Genomic DNA, 24,898 nt, shown 5'->3' on the forward strand with positions numbered 1-24,898 from the left:
AAATAAGCGAATGTCAGGGGTAGATACCATCTAAATCTCACATCTTATATGCGGGTATCCATATACTGACATCTTACCTTAGCTCATAGTGGATATTTCTTATTGTTGTTTGATCCGCGGTATTAATAAAATCTTATAAATCTCCAAACCTCTCAGTAAGATGTTCATACAACCTATAGAATGGAATATATCGACTATTTTAGAGAGCTGTCTAATATGCAAGACTGATACACGTTATTCCACTGCGTGGTCTCATGCGTATCGTAGTTACCAGAATATCATAAACTTATTTTCACCTGACGTAGTGGCATCGATGTTTATATTCAGCTGGGAGGGCATAGAAGGGCGCCACACGGACCTGACAGTTGTAACCTATGTAGGTGAAAAAGGGTGACCGAATTAAGATGGATTCCTACTCTATTACAAAATACCGTCTAGGTTGTCCTATTGAAACTAAGACATTGGCATTACCTTGTTTATGACTTAAACTGCATAGTATTCAGTAATTAGGTTCTTGATGTAAGGCGAGCTAAGACGTTTGGTGATTGTCGGCAGTTGCGCTAGAAAACATGCAAAAACCAAAAAACGGGTGTCAAAGTTATATCGCCTTCGGTTTGCCAATATAGGTATAGAGACAAGGGTCATGTTTTACCTTCGTTAGCAACAAAAGCCGAAAGTCAGGCGGGGTTCTCAAAAGCGTCCCTCCTCGTTATGGTGCTAGATGGAGCCAGCTCTTGGTATAGATTAACTAAATACGTTGTTCTCAGCGGTTGCGCTAGAAAACATACAAAAAACCGATAAACGAATGTCAGGATTGTATCACGTCCTATTTTCTGCTATCCATACTAGGCGAAGGATATTATCTTACCTTGATGAGCGGATCGGGCAGGAATGCGACCGGGGTTCTGGAAAGCGTCCCTCCTCGTCTTGATTATGGATGGAAACAGCTAGATGTTTAGCCCTGTTTAAATAATCCGCCCAAACGAGAAATACGGCAGGTGTGCCTAATAGAGACAGGGAGGCCAGAGCTAGCTACGGCCAATCAGCAGACACCAGTAGTTCCAATATAGAACTACACGTAGGGTCGTAGCGCGAGAGCCTGCAAGTGTCGTAATACTTGTTTACTACTTACTATTCGATCACATGATTGCAGCAGCCAATAGGCATTTGTCAGTAGTTCTAAATAGAACTACGGGAGAAAATTATATTAATACCCACCAATTACTAGCGTTGCAATAATAGTACAACATAGAAGGGATATTTATTGGGCCTCAGCTTACTGGTAATTATCAGTATTATCTGTATCTAACTACATAACGGCAAGATTGTGCATATGACGGATGGCGCGTTACTACTCGAGGTTTGGTCACGTAAAGATGTCTCCCAATTAGCGTCCTCGAATAGTTTCAATGGAACCACAGGCACAAGATTAACTAATCTTCTGCTATTACAGACATTTGTCTCAGAAAGCTTATATATGGAGATATTATATTTATATTATTGCTCACATAATTTATTTATTTAAAGGCAATATACATTCCATTTCAATCTGGGTGGAGAAGAGTGCTGGGGCTCTTGCCATCCTCTGATGGTTAAGAGAAACTCCTGTCTTTAAGGATAGATATAAGCCTTTGCAATGCCAAATATGATGTAGTTTAAATGATAGCTTGTTCCCAAGGAATTTCGCAATTTAATCCCGTAATGGTAGTGTCCAGAGAAAAAATCCAGTATACCTCCATCTTTCGTCGGATTTTATCTGGGCATAATCCTGGTCTAGCTTGTATATTTTCAAGGATATACCATCTTAAATCTTCTGGTGTGTGACCCTGTTCTAAAAAGTGTTCTACAAGGGGGGCATTGATCTTTTTAGTGCGTATTGCAGATTTATGTTCTGTTATCCTTTTGTTGATTGCCCTAGATGTTTCCCCTACGTATCCTTTCTGACATGGACATAGTATCAAGTATACCACGTTTTGCGTTTTACAATTTGTCATTGTTTTGCTAGAGATAATTCTGTTGTTGAATCTCAGATCTTTACCTTCGATGGCTTGAGGGCAAATTTTACAATTACCGCATTTGAAGTTACCTTTCACTGGGTGGTCGCCCGTTATACTTCTTTGTACAGTTTTTGGTTTTTCTGGCAACCTTGATCTTACTACTAGGTCCTTTATGTTCTTATTCCTTTTATAGGCAAAAACTGGTTTTGATATCTCATCTTGTTTTGATTTGTTGACATTTAAAAGATGCCAGTTAGAGCAGATAATTTGCCGTAGTTTGTCATTAAATAAGGAATGTCTGGTGACAAATACTAGTTTGTCGTTTTGTTTTTTGTCCTTGTCTTGTAGTATGCACTGTCGATCGAAAATCGGGCTCTTTTAAACGATTCCCGGACAAGCCTGTGCGGGTAGCCTCGATCTTCAAATTTCTGTTTCATGACTATAGATCGATCGTCATAGTCTTTTAGCTTGGTGCAATTGCGCCTTAATCTTAAAAACTGACTGAACGGGATGCTATTTTTTTTGTGTGGCAGGGTGGAAGCTATTATAGTGAAGCAAGGTGTTGCGTGCAGTGGGCTTAACAAATAGATCCACGAAAAGCTGTCCCTGTTCATGCTTGATGGTTAAATCCAAAAATTCCATCTCAGTGTTACTAATATGGGACGTGAATTTGAGGTTGCTGTCACAATCATTTAACCATGATATAAATTCATCAAGGATATCCTCGTTATCATCCCATATAAAAATCACGTCGTCGATATATCTCGACCAGTGAAGGATTGTCTCGAAGAATGGTGCAATTTCATTAAAAATGTAAATGTTTTCGAAATGTGCCATGTAGATGTTGGCTATGGTAGGGGCGCAAGAAGCCCCCATGCTGACTCCTTTGGTTTGTTTGTATAAATTCCCAAGGAATTCAAAAACATTTTCTTCTAGAACAATCCTTAAGCAGTTCAAGATAAAGGTAATATCACAGTCGACCTCAAATGAATTAATAAACCATTCTGTCGCTAGGATAGCACCATCAATAGGAATGTTAGAGTATAAACTCTCCACATCTAACGTCACTAGCCATTGTCTTTTTTCATTAAAAACCGTACCTTCTAGTAGATTGATAATATGGCCTGTGTCCTTCACATATCCAGGAATATTTGATATGTATGGTCTCAAAATAGCGTCCAAATACTTTGATAGAGGTTCAGTAATACTCCCAATCGTATTAACAATAGGGCGAAAAGGTGGATCTACCTCGTTTTTATGGACCTTTGGTGTCCCATATAGACAGGCCATTCTAGGCGACGCCACATTAAGGTAATCATACTCTTTCTGGCAAATATGGCCATCTTTTAATGCCCTAGATGTTAATTTCTGAATCTTTTGTTTAGTTTTAGTAGTGGGATCTTTTGTTATTGCACTGTAGAATACATCATCGTTTAACATGTCTTTAATTTTTGCTGTATACTGGGAGGTGTCCAGGATAGCTATACCACCTCCTTTATCACAGGCTTTTATTGTAATTGATGGCGATTCTTTTAAAGATTGAAGTGCATTGTACTCTTCTATTGTGAGGTTAAAAGGAGTATTGGGTATATACTTGGTCGCTGTTTTGACCTTTTTAGTGAGGGTCCTTGTTTAGCCGCAGTAGGAGATAGCAATTGCTACCACTTTTTGCTGTTTTCACCCACTGTGATTTGTTTTCCACTCAGTGATATTATCAGTCCAACTAGTAATCCTATAAAAGTAAGAGTGCTTCTAGCCTTTGCTGGTTTTGGTAACTGATTGTCACTAATATTAACATTTGTTCTTGAACTTTCTGTACCTTCTAGTAGAGAACAAATACATGGCCTGCCATCAGGGTCAAATGGCGAGCAGCGTCACGTCTTAAGATGTCATGTTAGAAGGGGAGGACATTAAGACAACACCACGAACATATGTTTAATAAGGAGTGGTGAACATCTGCACAATGTACAGGGCAGCCTTTTGATGGACATCCATCAAATCTAGTAGCTAATAATAGGGATGGGCAGAGTCTGCCATCTTTGCTCTCTTTACCGCAGGCAATAAAGTTACCCCGCTTTACTCAACTTTCCTTGCCACTAAGGTTTTCATAAAATAAAAAGTTATACCAAGAACATATTCTTGTAAAATCTTTATTTGTGAGAGAATGTTCCCACCAAAAGTGTATTCCCAGAAATTATCCCACTGTTAACCTTCTTTTAGCAAAAATAATATCCTAGAATTTTAAAATAAGAAATTTAATCTGTACACACTTTTGAAAGTTTACTGAATGCAAAATTCGAACAGTAAAAGTAACGAATCTGCAGAGGTAGAATCTTCTTTTGTACAGACCTCCGACTGTCATGCTAAAGCTAGTGGCATTATTACTGAGTGAAGTATGTTGACCCACTGTCCCATGCTCTCTGCTGTAGAGGTTGGAAGCAAAATGGGAATGACATAATTACAAACTAATGGATGAAGAGAGCTGTCTGAAAGCACCTTTAAGTATATACACACCATTCATATTTTTCGTAAATTCAAAAGGTCTTGGCTAATGCCAGACCTAATAATAAAGCTGGCTGTGTGGTTACAGCACTAGATGACGCCAGTCACCATGTTTTCTCTTTCTTTGAAGCACACTTTTTAATACTCAGGAACCAGTGCTCCTTAGGGCATCTGGCCAAAACAGAAGAAGCATAGAGAGAACCCTGCATTATGTTTGACCCCAGGTCACACACTACCTTCTGACAAACCTTCCTCGTGAACCACAGAGAGCAGATAATGCTCACCCCAGCATTGCTCTGCCCTGCGGTGCCCTACTTTCTCTCTCTTTCCCTCTGCCCGCTGTCCGCTGACACACAACACTTCTGACACTGGCACTTACCACTTGCTCAAAACAGTTGGTTAAAATGGCACCTGTTATTGGCCTTGTAACTTAGAAAGATATGTGGAAGACCCGATATTCAAGGGTCTACATTTTATTTCCCATTCCAGTTTCATTAACTTGTTATCCCAGTTATTCGGTCTGTGGCTCTGGCACCTCAGTGTCCCCTCTTTAAATAAAAGGCAGCGGCGACTCCTCCGCTAAGGTGGAGTAGCGTCACCCCACTGCTTTTCAGCAGTGCAAAAAAGGACAAGCATTTAAGATGCAATAGTTCCTGCAATAGCGAGATTTTCAGCTTTTGGCATTGTAAATGCAATGTCTTTTATAATATTAAAAGGCATTGTCATTTACAATGCCACTAGGTCAAACTTTAGCAAAAGCCAGACATATTAATTTGTAGAGCGTGGTGTCCATGAGGCGGCCGTCACGCTCACCAAAAAAGTAAAAAAAAATAAAAAAAGAATCAGAGCACGGTGTCCCTGAAGTGGGCGCCGCGGTCATCATTAACGTTTAAAAAAAAAGAAGAAGAAACAGAGCAGAGTCCCTGAAGCGGGTGCCGCACTCAGCATTACAGTAAAAAAAAAAATGAATTAAGCGCGGTGTCCCTAAAGCGGGCGCTGCGCTTACCATGCAAATAAAAAAGTTGAAAGAACGCGCGGTGTCCCTGAAGAATAATGTGGTGTTCTTCTAAAAAGTAATAATAAAATAAAAAGCTTCGCCATTGTGCCGTGAGTGCTGTGGGGGCAGGGGGAAGCCGCTTATAAAATTAGAGCGGCATAGCCCTTTACACGAAAAGCAGTGAGCGGGCTGCAAAAACAAAAAAGAAGCCGCCATTGTTTGTCCCCATAGTCAATAAACAAAATAGTGCTCACCTACCAATAATGCAGATGTTGTAATAAGCCAAATAAAAAGGTCCAGTCGCTATGGGAGCTAACAAATGCAGAATCAGAACCTAGCATTTATGAAGGGCAATGACACAAGCCAATGACAAATATGGGCGGAGAGTGGGAGGGGCTTCCAGAGCATACTCCAATACAGCATGCCTCGCAGAGCGAGCAGCACATGTGCACTGCCCTTAGGCGCGACCTAAAAAATTAAATTATAACAACACAATGTTATCATTTTATTTTCCCGTGTTAAAGACAGTTTTGGAGTGGGGTGGGGCTTGGCTGTCATCACAGCCAGCAGGGGCAGTGGTTTGTGCACTTAAGTGTGCATGATTGTATGGATGGCCATCTTGGACCAACGAAACAGTCAAACACACTTAGTATGTTCTCCACCCAGATGTATTGCACAGCCTGTGAGGAGAACATGCACAGGCTCCCACTCCCTGCCTGAGCACCGAACCAGGTCGCTCAGACCAATCACGACGCTGCGGTCATGCTGGTGCCACCAACATTGTGATTGGCTAGGGGAGGCTGTGAGCCTGTGTGCTTCCAGTTGACAAAAGAGGACAGAAGAGAGGTTACAGCCAGCTGGCAGATAAGTGATATTTTCTTTCTTTTGTTTAACCCCCCGCCTCACCACTACTGCCCTGGAGCTGCCGTCCATGATAAAAGTATACTTGTAATTAGGACCTAAATGGTAAGCGCTTTTGTGAGAAACTTAATCACCAGGTAACTGGCTCATCTGTGCTGTGTTGGGGGTCTTTGAAATGTTCTATGTGGGATGAGTTTATTTAAAGTGCATCTGATGGTGATTGTTGTTGGTAATTATGTTAAAGTCTTCAATATTGCGTGTTGTGTTGGTTATGCCTGAGATGTTCTGTTGCGACTGTGAGTGGTGTGTCTAGGTGGCTAGTGCATGTCATAGGTGTGGTGCATTAGTATCATGTGAAATATGTCTTTGCTCAGGTGGATGCATGTCCGATTTTCTTTCTAATGCATTTTGTTGCATTTGGCTTGGGAATTATATCTGGGCAGTGCTATTGGAAACACTATTTAGTTGAGGGCTTTCGTTCATAAATTATGTGAGGATAAATGCATTTAAGCCTGGTGTGAGATTGTGGTGTGAATAGGAGCAAGGATGAAGTCTCCCGGGTCATGACTTTGCCTGTTTTTATATTGCATGAGGGGCAAATGTATTTTCCTTGAGCTTCATCCCTATACTTAGTGCATGCTGAGTTTGTTTTTCTTAGTAGATATAGGCTTGTTTCTTCATGGTGTGTTGACTGGTCAACCTTTCATCACTAAGCTTACAATTTAGGATATTACTGTATCACCTTGAATTCCAAATGGAACGAACTGATGTCTCCGTTAGAACTCCCACTGGTAAAGACACTTTTGGATGTCTTTGGATCCACTATGATAATCATCCAATCCATCAACACAGCTCCGTTCCAAAAAGTTAGCTACTTGTAATCTGACTTCACTGGGTTAGTGCTGCACTCTGTCTGGCTGAGCAGGACACTGCCAGACATTGTACTAGGACAAATCCACCCTACTATTAAGATTGGAACTCAAATATTTTAAGAAGTTGCACCATCTAATTGATATGGACTTTCCTTTGCCCTTAGATATATGGTCATCTTCAGCACTGCAAAGTGACCATTCGCAGTGTGGAAGAGCGGTCATTTTGCAATGAAATATCAGTACTATACAGTATACTAAACAAAATAAAATAAGTTAATAATGTTGTGATGTCTGCATGTGAGGGTGAAGGCTTTGAACTTACTTTTAAATACATGCACAGTGTCACTGTAGTCATCTAGAGGATCTTGGAATGGACAGTTGCCTACTGACTAGTCAACTCTATATGGCCCAAGGGGCTCTGGGGGGCAAATGGGCAATGCCACTGGCTATTGTGAATCGAATCATGGAAGCCATATACAACTTCTAACTACATGGATCGGGAAGTACCTCCTTTTCAAACCCAAACTTTCACTGGATATTTAGGACAAACCATCAAGGCTTACTCTTGAAGTCTGGCATGGTATACAGAGTTAAATACAGTTTACACATGGATAACTCTGCTTGCTATCAGATAAACAGTGCAGCTAACCGGTGTGGTTCAGTAAAAAGGTTATTTACCAAGCCCGTCATATCTGATCAACATTTCCTGGTGCCTCTCTTGCATTATCCCTTGTTAGCCTCCAAAATCACCCCACTGCCCTTATTTCTTCCTATTATGCTCATGATACCTCACAGGCAACCCACTTTGTTTCCTCTCTGTCACGTTTTTTTGATGGTGGTGGGGCCGCCATGAAAACCGTGGTGGAGAAGAAACTCATAATATGCCTGGCGGGACCACGGCGGTCCTGCCAAGCATATTGCGGCCTCAGTACCGCCCTGCAACCTCCAGGAAATGGTGGTTCCCTGGTGGCACTGGCAGTACCATGGCGGTTTGACTGCCCCACTACAAGAGGGGCGGTTGGCCCGCCGGTGCGGTGGTGGCTGGACCACCACCGCCGCGCCCCATGAGACTGCAACTTGTAATCAGGGCCTCAGTGTCCAACTGGCTGAGAGAGACTTCTGGAGACTAGCAAAACTGATTCCATGGAACATGATAGACAACACTGGTTCGTATTTCATTTTCCAGGAATCTTTATATAAAACTGGAGGTTGTAGTATTGAAAGTAAATAGCAATTGACAGCAAGCACAAACAGCCAACTACTAAAATTGGCAAAAAAGGAACTTATATTGTTCATGTTGTTCCAGCCTGTGATAAAATGTCAGACATGACAGAACTTCACCAAGCGGCTGCTTTGGGAGACTACGACCTTGTGGCGGAGGTTTTGAGGACAGGCTTGTGTGATCCGAATCACAAAGATATGGATTGGAACGACAGGACTCCTTTGCACTGGGCTGCAGCCAAAGGTAAGCCTTTATTTTGTTGTATATTTTCTTGTATGTGATTGTATATAAGGTAAAGATGGTATTTGCAAAAACAAAATAGGGTCCCTGGATACCATAAATACCAGGAGAGGGAGGCAGGGAACAAAGAAGAACAAGAACAAACCTCTCCTAGGTATCACATCAATATATCGGTAATATATCCTTCATTGAAAAAATATCAACATTGTCCCACAGCAAAGCTTATTTAGAAAACATTATTCTTTTTATTATAATGTTCTGACATAAAAAATATAATCATAACACAATGGTGTAATCAACATACTCATTCTATATGTACAGTATTTTCAAATTTACAAATATAATATATACAGTAACCCCCAAAGAAAAATAGCAAAAAATGTAATTCATTCATCTTATAATACCAAGCATCCAAACATTCATCCAGAACTACCAAACACAGCTAAACCACAGTGAAGCAAATAAGACAAAACATGACAGTGAAAAATTACATACATTTTACATATACAACATAGCAACAAAAAAGAAGGTGCCGACGCGCGTTTCGGAAAAGGACCCTTATCCACAGTTCCTTCGTCAGGGCGCAGTAGATAAAGTTCTTGGTTGACGTACCTTTTCCTTTGAATTTTGCGAAATAAATCAAGATAATAGAATAACAACAAGGGGGCTCATTCTTGAAATTGAATCAGACATGATAATATCATCATGTGTTCCGCTATGATCCAAAAATATATAAAGTTGGTAGGTTTGCACGACACAGACTGGTCGTGCTAAGTACCGTAATCCTGATAGCCTAATCCTGGTAGGTGAAATGCCAAAACCTATCACAGAAGTATCCGAGGTAAGGTAAAAGGCGGAGCGAATACCCCAGCAGTTAGCAGGACGGCCGATGTCCTAATGCGCTATAGGAATAGCTGACAATGGTAGCACAGGAAAGTGACTTCAAAGTTGACTGGCGGGGTCCAATGATAAACCTCCGGAGAATTTCGTAAGCACTGAATGAAACAAGCGAAACCTCGTCAGGCTAAGATGGTATTTGCACCGCAGTAACTTGGCACAAACGCAAAATTCCGCTATTTACTCCAAGAGCGATCTTTGTCTCGAACAGAGACTGAAATCACAATTTCAGTAACATTCCATTGACAGTGAAGCATATTTTTCCCCACAGTAATGACAGAGAGGAGCAGATTGCAAACCCCTGAAGGGTTATTAAAACGTTAGTAAAGTTAAAATCTCTAATCAAATCAATAAGTCAAAATCGATACTCTTCTGAATACAGCATACATCAATATGATCCAAGCAGTTCAATTAGGAATGGCAATTTTGCATTTTGCAGGGTAGCTTATGCAAATCAAAGCAAACTCTATTTCCTGAAAGGAAACTCCCTAATTTTGAGATAAAGTTGTTGGCAGGTCAGGGAAATTCGGAAACAGCTGATATTAGCAAATATAAAATCGAAAGAAGAACCAGATAAAGGAACCAGATAAAGGTTCCAATAAGAATGGGAAGAAATGTACTTGCTTTTGAGAGTATCTCTATGAGCAGAAAAAAAACACATTGGTCTCAAGAGATGAGAAAGGATGTCAGCCTACAAAGGTGGATAGGGCAAGTGCAGGGCCGTTCTTGCCTATAGGGCAATCATGCTGTGCCCGATGGGCTGGTCTAACAGATCACTGTGTGGGCCGTTTTTACAGCTGGTGTGGGCTGGTTTTATGGCTAGGTGGGCCAGTTTTTACTTTGGAACTCCCTAATATAAAATTGTTTTAGTTATATGCTTCACTACTGGGGGCCACTTTTATTTTGGTGCCTGCACCCATTGTGTGTCCCAGTCCGACCCTGGGCAAGTGATCTAACTAACTAAAAAGCTTCACACCGTTAAAACATAACATTCTGGTCAAATGATGCAATTTTCAGGTTTTCCCACCAGGTGATGACCAATCAAAGCCCAGTGTTCTCTCTGTACTTGGTTTCGGCCTCCTTCTCGCAGAATAATACAATCCCAACTTCTTCTCCCACCAGGACCTTCACAATATCACGCAAAGGAGTTTTGCGTCCTCAGTTTTCTCATCCACAGCAGGAGTTGAAGTTTCGTTCCAACTCAACTAATCACTACACTTTGTAAGCAAGCAAACAAATAACATTTTAAAACAGCACACAGGGGCTCTGGTGTTTGAAACAAAAAAGTGCAATGCACTGCAAACCGAAATAAAACTTTAATTCCAAGATGGAGTGAGGTACCTAGGCCCACCCATGTCAAATTTAAATGTACTTTGTCTAAATAAAGATAATAAATATATGGTTCATTCTGCTAAATCTCAATTGAAACAATATGCAAAATAATAAGTGACATAATATGAGTACATAATGAATAAATCGTGTGTTAACCATGAAACTAGAGTTAATGCGGGTTACAGATTAACATATTATTTAAGTGCAAATAACCAAAATAGTTTCTGCGTCATCACCTGGTATACCGAGGGCTACTAATTGAATTTCGGCTCACCTTAACCTCCTTGTGACCCATCAGTGGAACTGCTATATTTTTGGAGCCCGATCTCCTCGCTACCAAGATTTCTCTCTCAGCCCCTCCCCCCCCCCCCTCCCACACCCCCACCTCCAGCTGGGACTAGAAAAGCAGATGCTCCCAAGGGAGCAAAAGTCCATCATGTTCTCCTCCTTCTGGACCTTGGCAGTTTTTCTTCTATCAAGAGCTTACTTACTTTGCTCTTTGTTTGCAGTCCGATGTGGCCCTCGGTTGTGCTGCTGAGCGTGAACAAAATAAGGTAAATAGTACATGTAGGCAGAGACATTATGCAAGGTAAATGTTGAGTGTGCGTTACTCACATGAATGTAGCAAAACAACAGAGCCACAATTTTGCAGATAAGTCAACAGACCTTTAATTTTCCAGCTAAGGCATAGCGAGGCTGATAGTGTTTTTTTGTGGTGTCATTTTAATTATTTTCTGAATCTTATAAAGTTTTACACCTTTTGATTTTGACTGGTCGGGTGGCTTGACTCTGACTTATAACTGAAGAGCACCCGAATGCAGATATACAGATTTAATTTGGAACACAACACGGTACACTCCAACGCTTGCGCAATATTGGGAAATAGTGAGGTGCTAGATTATGATAATAGCTACACCCTTCATCCCACTACACTTTGTAAATGATGAACAGGTTTACGTTTTATTCTGGATTCCACCAGAAGCCAATGTATTCTTGATATGGTTGAGTGTTTAAATACACACATTTTTTGGCCACTTGATTGTAGAGTCTTTGAAAAAGGGAAATTAGATTTTAAGAAAGTCATAGATCAAACATTTTATAACCAAGGATCATTTCAACTTTACTCAATGTTTAGTTTGGTTGAATGGGATACTGTTCCTTATCAGTAGTATTTTAATGTTGTTGAGCTCTACAACTGTGTTTTGGTGTAAACCAAATGTTTCATCCCTAGGCTTTATGCCAACTTTACACGCAGGTTTGTGGACTGAAGGAGAGATTGGGTTCTTACTTTTTGTAGTTAGTAAGAAGTATCTTAATTTTAGGATAAAATTCTGGAGAAAGGTTTGGATCCACGTTAAAGAGAGGCAAGTCAACTGATTCAGCCCTATAGACTTTCAGGTGCATGGTGAGGTCATCCTTATCACAACGTGCTGATTGGTTGAAGAATAACAAGGACACTTGTTCACCTGCGTCAAGGGTGATGCATAATTCTTCCCTGACTTTAGCCAAAGGGGATTCTGTCCCTTGTATTTTATTTTACAGAGTTTTATATAGCGTGAACTTGACCTGAATCGGGTATCAGAGCGCTTTACATAGCACCTGTTGCGTTACACGAGGACACATTCATTTTTGTTAGGCACAGGGAGATTAAGTGATTTGCCTAGAATCACATGATGTTCAGTGTCATTGCCAAGACTCCAACCCAGTTCCCCAGATTCGAGGTCGACCGCCCTAGCCGTTAGGCCAAATCCTCTCCCCTGTAGAGATTTGTCACTTCTCTGAAGATCAATCTAGATACCGTTTTGCTCCATATATTATTCTAGTTGTTCTTTTCCAGGATAATAATAATAATAATAATAATAATAATAATAATTATTATTATTATTATACCGTTTTGCTCCATATATTATTCTATTTGTTCTTTTCCAGGATGTGACTCACAAATGGGAGGTTAATGATTGGATAGTAGTCATGCCTAACTGATACAGTCCAAAAAACATATGTCGGGTTTATCATGCTTAAAATGATTCCACCGTTTAAGGTAAAAAGAATAATAAAAATAAAATCGTAAATCTATACCATAAAATGTTATCACGTTGTAACTGTGCTGTTTAAAATACTCGGCTTTTATTAAAGCAATGTTCACTAAGAATTCTGATTGCTATTCTTTCTTATGAGAAACCATGGGTCAATGTTACCGTACTGAGTTTCAGCACCATGGACAGCAGTAGCGCTGTCCAGACAGCTGAAAGAATTCAACATGGGACATAATGGAGAAGCTCCTGTGGTGCTTTACAGAGAATATAGATATCGACTTTAAGAATACCCTTGTGGGACTGTTTGTTGATCCTTCCACTAAAATGTGTATTTTTTATGGTAAATTTTTTAACAAACCCAAATGCAAAAACAGTGAATTCACAATGATATCAAACGTTGATTAAACATTTTAAATCCTATTAAAGTGTCAATTTTACCGTACGTTTCTCATCAGCCCTGGTGGCCTAAGAGGGCCCTGGACAAATGAACTGACCAGGTTTTTTTACCTGCCGAAATCACTTTCTTTAACATGGCAAGAGCACTTTGGGTGAAAAAGGAAAGATTGAATGGCAGTCCGTCGTGTCATGGCTATAGTTTTGTTTTCCAAACACAATCATTTAAGGAGGAAATTTGTCTTTGAAAAAGAATAAAATAATGTCCTTGTTATGATGGGAGTTTTTAGATGTTCAGTGTGTGGGACAACTTATCATTTCGGGCGTAAGTATGATTGACCTATTTCTGGAACATATGACCACACTGGTGTCAGAAATGCTGGACTGTGTAAACTGGGCACTATGATACCGTTCTCGCGAGGGTGGGAGATTGTTTCTGATGGCAGAAGCTGGTGAGAATCTGAAATCAGAAACAGTATTTCCTCCACTTTTAAATGAGGCGGGGTACCAAGAGTCAGGTGGGCGGGTCAATCCGATTTTTGATGATGCCCGCAACCCACTCCCCAACACTGAGGATTGCTCAGGGAGAGGAGGATTTTCACTATCACAGACGTCAGTGTCTCTTTACTTTTTTGGGTTGGAAATCGTTTTCTGGGTATTTGTTTTGAATGGGTTTGTAAAACTTTTCATTTTTGCAGTTTAGATTTCTCAGTTGTGCCAATCTGTGTGCCCATGCGTGAAGGAGATTTCAGTACGTTCGGTGACCCTTTATTTTAGGTTGCTCAATTACACTTTTAGTTCACACAAACGCATACACCCTTGGTGAATTTAGCCTTCTGTTTAGATTGACAAAAGATTCTGTAACGGGCATTTTCTGCCCCATTTGCTTGACATGATGTTTGATTTCTGTGTGTGATGACAGAACACACCGCAGTCTGTCTATTTTGGCCACTCTTTCTTTCAGTGAGCCAAATGAGTACTAACGAGTAGCATAATAGTACTCTTTGTTATGGTTCTCTTTGTTAACCGCAGCGATTGCCCTCAGAAAACGGAGAAACGATTTGTCACTCTTATTTTTTTTACCGAGAATGAATAATAAACTGATCATGGGCTGGGGAAATATGTATTTGGTTTTTTAGGCTCATTAAGGTGTTGGGCGTGGATCCTATTAATGAAAGGAGAGTACGATAAAAGTAACAGGAGAAGAGAGAATCACACAACCCATGCATTTACCCATCTATTCATTTATTTAAACACAAGTATTCTTCTAGCCATGTAACCATATCTTCTGAGCATTCACCCACCTGCCCACTAATACATGCATTCACCTACCCATTGATCCATCTCGTCATAAGGTCAAGCGTCCATTCTCTCACTCACGCAGGTGTGCATCCAGCCATTCATTCATACAATAATATGTTGGCTGCTTTAAGACACTCAGTGAATCCATGAGGCTACTTCACAATGCTGGAAGGTGAGAGGAAAAGACGTGCTGGGAGACAGGGAACCATGGTGGAATCTAGTGAATAGAAAGTGCAGCACCAAAACAGTTATAATGCATCAATTGGCTGGACAGAGGGTAGGAGCAGAAGAGCATTCGTGCAACACCCTCTGGTGCACTACACATACAAATACTGTTGCATGTTTCCATCCATCCCTCCAGACATCATCCATACCCTACTGACATCCATCCATCCCCTACTCACAAAGATAAGTTCCTCCTCATCCAACAATTCACTCACACTCAGTCACCCTCGCCAGTCAATTCATTGACCCATCAACTTATGCATCCACAAATTCATGTATTCACCCATTCAGGTATTTTACACATCAATTAACTCATTTATACAGCCATCCCCCACGTATGCACATCCGTATACATCCATACTCCCATTTATGCCTTTATCAATGCATGCACCCATCGTTCCATGAGTCCACCCACAGATGGACTCTCTTATCCATCTCCCCTGCATGGATCAAACCGCAAATGGATCCCCTTATCCATCTCCCCAGCATGTGCATCCATCCATCTGCCTAGTCATATACCCGAACATTATTCCTTGAACCTTCTCGTGCATCCATCTGTTCATCCTCTCATGTCCTGAAATATCCATCAATTCACCCACTTATGTATCCATTCTACTATCTCGTCAGCAATCCATCCATTCATTTGTCCATCCATCGATCCAACCGTCCATCCATCCATCCATCCATCCTTCTTCATATTCATCACCCGGGTCTTTTCGGTCCTGGTTGTCAGGCAGTGTCAATCTCCAAGCCGAGTGAGCCTCTGCTTGCTTTCAGCAAAGCGCAGAAAACCTGGCTCTTCTCTAAGTAATGTGTTGCCTCTCAGGCTCTGGCTATGCTGTCCTGTGCATCTGCCATCGCCAGGACACCTTTTAGGTATCTACGTGCTCTTACAAATTAATGAATAAAAAAAATAGTCAACCCCCCTCTCCCATGAATGCATCCATATGAAAACCAATTGATGTGTCAAAGCACTAATATATATCAGCACTTATGCATCCTTCAATCTATGCATACATTCTGTCATGCATCTATCCACCGCCTGATGCATCCATCAAGCGCCCTCTCGAGCTTCTACACTGACACTCCCATGGACTCACGTACATATTCAGCCATCCATTGACTCACCCATGCGCCTTGTAACAACTCATTCATTCATGGTTCTCTCATGCATCTATCATGGTTGTAGGTTGCTACCTTGCTTGTTTTTACTCCAGTGCCCGTCGTAAAAGGGAGGCAGACTCTTTTCCATCGCAGTGTTAGATCTGTCTCAGGTCCCGAGCTGATGTCTGAGCTCAGATCTGGATGCACAATGTCTTGCTGTAACCTGTTCTGTTCTTTCCTTTCCGCAATGGTGTCAATTTGCGTGCAAAAGTGTAAACATGTACTATCTTGTAATTACTATTTAAGTGTTGTGCTTCAGAAATATGAATAGCAATGAATAAATTAAATATAATCCTGCACTATCTTGTAATTACGTTTGACTCTCAGGTATTATATATATATATATACATATATATATATATATATATATGTATATATATATATATATATATATATATATATATATATATATATATATATAATCATTATGACACTCAAAACATTAAGAAAATTACTTCATTCAATGTAAAGCGCCACGATGGAAAGATAATGAAAGCAGCTTTAATTGTACTCACCTACGATGTACCAAATCTATTGCTGACTTGTTTGACATCTGTCCATCCGTCTATTGAAACACTTGTCCATCCATTCATTGATGCATCCAGTCATCGGCACATGCATCCATTTACAAGCATTCACTTACTGATCTGTCCGACTGTACTTTCATCCTCCCTTTAAACATCCTATATCCATCCCATCTGCCCAACATCCTCCAAATCCATTCACTGACCTACTCATGCACCCATTCATCCACCCCTCCCTCCATTTACATTCATTCATCCATCTACTTAAGCACCCATCCCTCCACCCTTTCTTCCCCCATCCATTCATCCATTCGCATGGGAGTCATCCGCGTTCTTGTGAGTTTGTTTTCTGTATGTGCATATCTGGCTCGTTGTGTTGTCTATTATCTGGGCTCATGCACGTGTTTCTCTTGTATGCACGTAGGTACATATGTAGGCCTGCATGCCCGTGGTTTGGGTGTCATGGGTGCCTATATTTGCTGGTATGTGTTTTGGTCTCAAAGTATGGGTGATTGTGTATCAGTAAGTTTGCTGTCTTCTGTCGGCATAGATGCCCGGAGATGTGTTGAACTGTGTGCATGTGTGCACGCATGTTGTATGATTCTGTTTGCAAACATTAGGCCCGTTTCACTTGTTAATGTCATTATTTTAAGCTTCTAGCGCGTCTCCCCTTTAACCCTGCCCGTCCCCTGCAGGGCAGTCGGACATGGTGAAGCTGCTGATCGAGCATGGGGCCCGCCCCTGCCTGCGGACCGACTCCGGGTGGACGCCGGCCCACTTTGCCGCCGAGTCGGGCAGGCTGGTGGTCCTGAGGTGCCTTCATTCACTGCACGCGCCCATGGATTTACCAGATCTAAGCGGCGACACCCCGAAAAGGATTGCACAGATCTATGGGCACCAGGACTGCGTGAAATACCTGGAGACGTGAGTATTTGTCAAATCAAGTGGAACTGCTTTATTGGTGTCATAATAGGAGTCACAAAATACAGCTCGCATATCAAAGGAACACACACACTTAGCCAGCATGTGTTCCCACTTACCTTCTTTTTCAGGGCACCACAGACCTTATTGTATCTTTTACTTACCTAGTACTGTGGATTGGTTGTACCTTTCCTGTGTCTTTTTAGGCCTAGGTCTCTGACAGCTTTAGCTGCCTGTTGTCAAATCCTGTTGTCTCGAAAACAAAACATACACTTGGTCCTTATTAGGGTCTGCCCGCACTATTAGGACTGTGGCGGTTGGACTGTCATGGCACCGCTGCTGTTGCCAGGGATCAATGATCCCTGGCGGTGACGCAGTGGTCTGAAGCCCCTGATATGCTGGTGATGCTGCAGTGGCACTGCCAGCATATTAGGAGTTTCCTCAGATGCGCTTTTCATGGTGGTGAGGCAACAAATGGGGCCCTACAGGGCCCCCTTGTGTCTTTGCACCATATAGTGCATGCACGGGGGCAAATGGTGTGCCCCACTGTCTGCATGCACCGAAATGCACAACATTGTGCATTTTGGTCCGCGCAGGAGCATGCTTTGACGTTCCCATTGCGGTGCCTAGTTCAAAGGCACCGCCATGGGAACGCCAAAGAACTACCCGACAGCGACTTAAAAAGGAGTAATCTGGCTGGCAGTCTGTTTTGGTGGTGTGGGAGTGGGACAGCAGCAGATCAGCCCCGCTCCCACACTGCCAAAAGTCATAATAAGGCCCTTGGATTGTGATTTGTTCCAGTTCCTTGTTCATGGTTGGATGGCTTTGATGACCATCCCAGGTATCCTTCAACCACTGACTTGATCAGACTCTTTAGGCTCTGGCTACAGACAACCATAGCTGTCTAGGAATATCCTTAATTCACCACTACCCACGACACACAACTCGCAACGCAACAAGCAACACACACCATATGCATACATACAAAAATTAGCTTTTAGTCAGCCCTGTCAACCACTGGCTTTTTTAGGTGAGACCCTTTTAGCCATGAACTACCTGCCACAGGACGCCTCTCCAAACTCTTTCCATGCCCCTAAATCTCCCAAGGTTGATTGCGGAGGGGGGTCAAAGCTCCGCAAAGGCCCGCTGGAGCCCTCTCACACCAAAGCCTGACAGCACCCAATAGAGCCCTCTCCCACCACCTGCAGATGTACAAAGCCTTTTCATCCTCTCCCGCAGATTGACGTCACCACCAGCGCACGCATGTGACTCCACCCCCTTTCCATACAGCGCCTAGCGAGCTTGTAGCTGTAGCTACCAATGGGGCATTGGCACCAGAAGGCAAGTCTACCACGGTCGGAGTGGAAACCAAAATTAGTCCTTACAAAAATGTTGAAACCAGACCCCCTCTGCAGTAGGACTCAATTAAAATTGGGTCAGATGGCATACTTGGGTCAGGACAGCCTATCCTGCTCTGAAAGCCTTGAACTTGCAGCCTACTGGGGAAATGCCCGTGCAGTTGAATGGCCAACCCGGCTCTGCAGCTCGCCCTAGAATACTGCTGCTCTCTGTGTACAGGTCTGCAAGGACAGAACAGGGCTCCAAAGACAGATATCACAATCTGGTGAGATTCGTAATCCAAGACTGTTGGTCCATACTGCACCTCACCTCTTTTACTGCAGTGTAGTGGGAAAACACAGCAATATTTGCTAACAGCTAAAGCCAAAAAGAGCAGAAAAGTCCATGGAAATTATTCAATTCTGGAACTGGGCTATTTCTGCCAAGAGAAGAACAGTCGCTGAAGTACCCAATGAGATGGACACCGCTCATCCAGTATTCAATGCCCCGTAACCCGCTGATGTGTCCTCTGGTGCTGGGCCGGCAAGTCAGGCTCATGCATGTCCTGAGACTCACCTCACACACTGATGCCCTAGTGTACCACCCCAACCCCATCGGACACTCTCAGTTGCAATGACATGCACCTCGTAGCATTTCTTAAAGTGTCTCTTAGCCAACCTGGTATAAACACACTTCCCTGGTGGGTGGGGTGCTGTGAAATTCAAAGAGTTTTGAAAAGCAGGCCACTTTTCAGAACATCTTTAAAGCTCAAAGTGCAAAGAATACATAGCTGATATCACAACTAGATGCGGATCACAGCTAGACATTTTACTTGCCCTTGTACGGGGCAGATATATCTAGTTCAAAATCCACTGCTCTAAGATGAATATTCTGGCGGTATGCTCCACTTTGCTCACTTCTAGGAAAGATGTAGATTCTGTCGATATTTTTCACTTGCTCACTTCTCAAACTGAGATCAACGCATTAGCCAGCTTGATCAAAGGAGCGTGTCTTGTTATTTCATTTCTTATTTTCAGACAGGGAAACAGGGATTTTTGCCAAAGGGCTAAACCAGGAGAAGCAGCAAAGCCTGTGAGATTTATTGAAGGAATACATTGACTAACATTACAATTGACTGTTTATCCCCATTTTCATTCTTTGCCATTGTAGGTTAGATTGTATGCTTTACTCAGCTAGATGTTGCCAGTGTTTTCTCTGTGTTACTTATCTTTGAAGACAATGGCAGCAGTTTCCAGGTGTTTGTTCTTACTGTTGGTTACAGGGAATAAAGTAGCAAACGTAACCATAGTGAAGAGAGGAGGAAGATGTTTTGGCGAATGTGCTCGCGTCTCAAAGTGATGAGAAGACAGAAGTATAGTTTTTCAGGTGAATGAATGGATGAATGCATATCGGGATTGGTAAAGCGCATGGCTACTACTAGAGTGTCCTGGCACCAGGCCAATGCAAACGATAGGAAACCCCAGTTTAATCTTTGAAAAGGTGTGTTTTCAATTGTTTGCGGAAGGTTTTAGTATCAGTGATACCTCTGAAGGTGTGCCTTTAAAACCAACACTCGGGCCAAGATTGGACTTCGTGGACATAAAGGTGTGGAATGGTGTTTACTGAGGGCTCGATTCACAAAGGTACTTACATGTAGTAAAGATACGAGCAGGGGCGGCTCTAGGCTCATGGCGGCCCTGGGCAGGGAGCGTAGGTAGGGGGCCCCAGAAGAGGGGGTCCGGGCGGGGCGGAGCGCGGAGGCCAGTGAAGAGGGGGGGGGGGGGGGTCAGGGTGTTTGGAAGTGGAACTGAGCCGGAGGCCGCCAAATTCCTGCCAGGGGCCGCCACGCAAATATGTATCCATCCACAGAGGATTATTATATTAAGGATATATATTGGCGTGGTGGCCCCTGGGGTTTGGTGGCCCTGTGCAGGTTTACAGCTTGCACATGCCTCAGGCCGCCCCTGATACGAGGGTGGAGTCTCCGCACTTGTGGCGGAATCCCAGAACAGCATACTAAGTGCACTGTTTGGAGATTCCGCAGTGATTGCAGAGACTCTGCCATGAGTGTTGCGACTCCACAATCGTAACTTTACTACACACAAGTACCATCGGAAATCGGACCCAAAGTGGTTAACATTTCATTGCAAACCCCCACAAATATAAAATGGAAATGCCATTCGCTCTGTAAGTTTCTATTTACAGTGCACTTGCATGATTGTCTGGCAGCTATGGACTACTGTTCCACTGGCCACTGCGTACATGATAAGTCTGAATCATCGTACACATACACTTTCATACTGCTCTTGAATGACAGCATCTTGCAAGCCAGCATCTGTGAGTGACTTTTTCTTCTCGTAACAGTTTAAGATATGCTCCAATGATGTGTCTGTGTTAGATTTTTTTGCTGTGTTCATTTTCATTTTTCGAAAGAGTCACACCATGGCAAATTTATAACACCTTACAGCAGGGGTCTTCAAACTGTGGGGCGCGACCCCCAGGGGGGCCATGTAGCGATGCAAAGGGGGTGGCGCCTTCACAGTGTCACTTCTGCCCTGGCTTCCAGGGCTTCAGCCCCCCACCTCCCCCATCCTGTGTCTCAGCCCAGGCTGCTGCAGTGCAGCTCGCCCTCCTGGGGAGTTTTTCACAGGTCTTTAAAGACCATTAGAATATTTACATGCCTTTGTTAACTGATTACCAAAGCTTAGTTTTTTTATGGTGCCAGTACCCCCTGGGCCCCCACTCTGCCTATTCCTTACATTTGTATTTTTACTGCTGTAGTGTGAGAATGCATTTAATGAAAAGAAACATAAAGTTGGGTTACCAAAAGAAACATGCCTGCTATGTGTTGTTTAAAGATCCTGAAGAGACCTGCTCTTGACAATAAATTGTTATAAATAAAAAAGTATGTATTAATTAGTTATGTGACTTTTCTGTCTTTATTCTCTTTAATTATTAGTCATGGGTCATTAAGGCATCCCTAGAACACAATTAAAAGTGCTTTCTATTTATATTTGCTGTTCTAAGTATTCACAGATAAGTGCAAAAAATACAGCTGTAGGTGACTGCTTATTTCTGGGCCATCAAAATAATGAGCTGGTAACCCTAATCATTAGACTGGAAGTTTTTTGCAGGATCAGCACATTATTTATTTCCTCCACCCTCGAACCCTGATTAATGCCATTATAGCAATAGTTTAACTTATATCTGAAAACCTACGCTTCAAGTTTCTGGGAATGCACCCTGCTTTCAGACTACTCACTTCTCATTCTCGCCTTCACTTTCACGTTCACCCTGCACTCCCAGTGATCACAATGCACTCACACTAATCACCATGCACTCACACTGATCACCATGCACTCACACTGATCACCATGCACTCACACTGATCACCATGCACTCACACTATTCACCCGCTCACCCTGCACTCACACTATTCACCCGCTCACCCTGCCCTCACACTATTCACCCGCTCACCATGCACTCACACTATTCACCCGATCACCATGCACTCACACTGATCACCATGCACTCACACTGATCACCATGCACTCACACTGATCACCATGCACTCACAATGATCACCATGCACTCACACTGATCACCATGCACTCACACCATTCACCCGCTCACCCTGCACTCACTCTGATCAGTGCACTCACACTGATCACAGTGCACTCACACTGATCACAGTGCACTCACACTAATCACCATGCACTCACACTGATCACCATTCACTCACACTGATCACCATGCACTCACACCAATCACCATGCACTCACACTGATCACCATGCACTCACAACATTCACCCACTCACCCTGCACTCACAGTGATCATAATATACTCAGTGATCACAATGCACTCACACTGATCACCATGCACTCACAACATTCACCCACTCACCCTGCACTCACAGTGATCATAATGTACTCACAGTGATCACAATGCACTAACAGTGATCACAATGCACTCACACTGATCACCATGCACTCACAACATTCACCCGCTCACCCTGCTCTCAAAGTGATCACTCTGCACTAAAAATGAAATGAAATGAAATGAAAAATTGCACTTGTATAGCGCGTAACTACCCGGAGGCCTGTCAGGAGGGGGTCCTTACGCTTGAAAATGTTGACAGGGGGGGTCTCGGCATCCAAAAGTTTGAAGACCTCTGCCTTACAGGCAGCCGCGGTCCGTGCAGGTAACAGCGGTGGGGCAGTGGGTCTGGGCAAGGGGGGATTCCGAGGGACAATGCAGAGGGAAAATTAGTAGGGAAAATTAATTATTTATTTATTTCGTCCCTCAGAATCCCCCCTTATCTGGCCCCACCGCCCCACCGCTGCCACCTGTGCAGGCCGCAGCTGCTTACAGGCAATGACATAGTTGCAGAAATCAAAGTAACATGTGGATTGTTCACTTAGATATAACAGGTTTATCTGAAATAGATTAGTTGTCCTGCAGTACCCTTGTTCTTATGAAATTGATGTTAATGTATGAATGTTTATGCATTTATACCAGGGAAAGATGTTTTCATATAGCACACACTAGAATGAAATGGCCTCTAAGCTCTCAAGAAAATGCACACTGTGGAAAAGGTGATCATAGTTGGAGTGCGCAGGGGAGTGAATCATGAACATTTTACATATAACCATGAGATTGGATGTACAGATCATAAAGATCTTTACACGGTCAAACTTCTCAATCAGTGCGGCTCAGCTCTGCGCCCTCTCAAGCACCCTCTCAATGCAACCAGTACCAGCCTGTGGTACTGCAGGCTTCAGGGTGCTCACTCTTAGAAAATACAGCAGCAGCTTGCGGTGATGCTCTCTCTTGGGACATCAAGTAACAACCTGCACCGCAGGCTTTAGCTGCTGCAGAGGCGTTTTTGTAATAACATCGGAAAATAATATTATTATAATAATATCATTATAGTCTATAATAAATGTGCAGGATTAATGAAAATAAAATGTGTTTAAATGCAAACATTGTAGTAGGCAACCATATTTACTTGTACTCGGTCTCAAATGGCTAAAGCAACACTGCCTGACGAACTGACTTGACTAGAAACGCTTAATATGCATAAAACGTTTATTTCGTTACCTTTCTGTGAACATGTTTTTCATAATAAATACCGGTTGCATAAAAAGTTTTAATATATTTCCACAGAATCTTCCTGTTTACACAAATATCACTGTTAACAAATGATTAGAAAGTAGTCTTTTATTGGGAGTAATGAAGAGTTCATATATGAAGATGCAGCATTTTTAGAGAATAAGAATGGTTGCTGTGCTAAATGTTTTTCTTTTCGTTATATTTATGTTTGAACTTCTGCATAGACCATTGTTAATAAACTTGATATATTAGAAGGTTGGAAATGTAGTTTATATGTGGGAAGTAGACCTGAGTGGAAGAATAACCCGTATGAACTTAGAACTGATAAAACTTAGTTGCAAACTTTAACATTGTTGTCTACGGATTATAGTATTCCTGTGAGAAGATGAGGAGTGATTCTGTTCCCATGAGAGCATTGAAAGCTGATCGGCTGACCGGAGACGGAAGGATCAACATGTTGCAAAGCTTCAGAATGTGCAGTCTATAACAGTGTGTGTTCCTAGAGTATGAGTGACTTCCCTTTTTTCAGACCATTCTACCATGCCATATACTCTGCCAAACACTCACGTTGTTGGAGACTTTACTGACTTTTTTTAACTTCTTTTTATGGGAAGTTCTGCTTTGATCTATTTCTGATGTACTGAGCTGACTTTGATGCTAAAGCTGTATGTTTTTCGTACTCTCTTAAACTAGAACTCTTTATGGGTTCTGACTGACACCTTTTCCCCTATTCTTAGAATAGGAATTCTTTCCTTCATGGAATGCACTTAATGCATTTTATTATGATTTTCATTGATTATTGATTTCTGTTCACATTTGATGATTGAGATTAATATGAATTAACTTGCGACCTTAATAAAGATAAATTACTAAAAGATTTGATTATTAAGACGTTTGAACTGATACTAAACCCTCCCTATTGACTGAAAATAGATTATTGATTATGATTATAATTTATTTG

General features: G+C 42.2%; 1 protein-coding gene across 1 annotated transcript in view; it reads left to right on the forward strand.

Moving 5' to 3' along the window:
- Positions 1 to 24,898, forward strand: part of ANKRD66 (ankyrin repeat domain 66) — a 44,473-nt gene that overhangs the window by 12,651 nt on the left and 6,924 nt on the right. Inside the window, exons 2-3 of the mRNA XM_078646750.1 lie at positions 8,536 to 8,694; positions 17,260 to 17,488. Of these exons, the coding sequence (XP_078502876.1) occupies positions 8,547 to 8,694; positions 17,260 to 17,488 (377 nt within the window). The 5' untranslated portion in view covers positions 8,536 to 8,546. The remainder of the gene's footprint in view (positions 1 to 8,535; positions 8,695 to 17,259; positions 17,489 to 24,898) is intronic.

The sequence above is a fragment of the Lissotriton helveticus genome, chromosome 6 (genome assembly GCF_964261635.1).
Source record: "Lissotriton helveticus chromosome 6, aLisHel1.1, whole genome shotgun sequence".
Classification (NCBI taxonomy): Eukaryota; Metazoa; Chordata; class Amphibia; order Caudata; family Salamandridae; genus Lissotriton; species Lissotriton helveticus.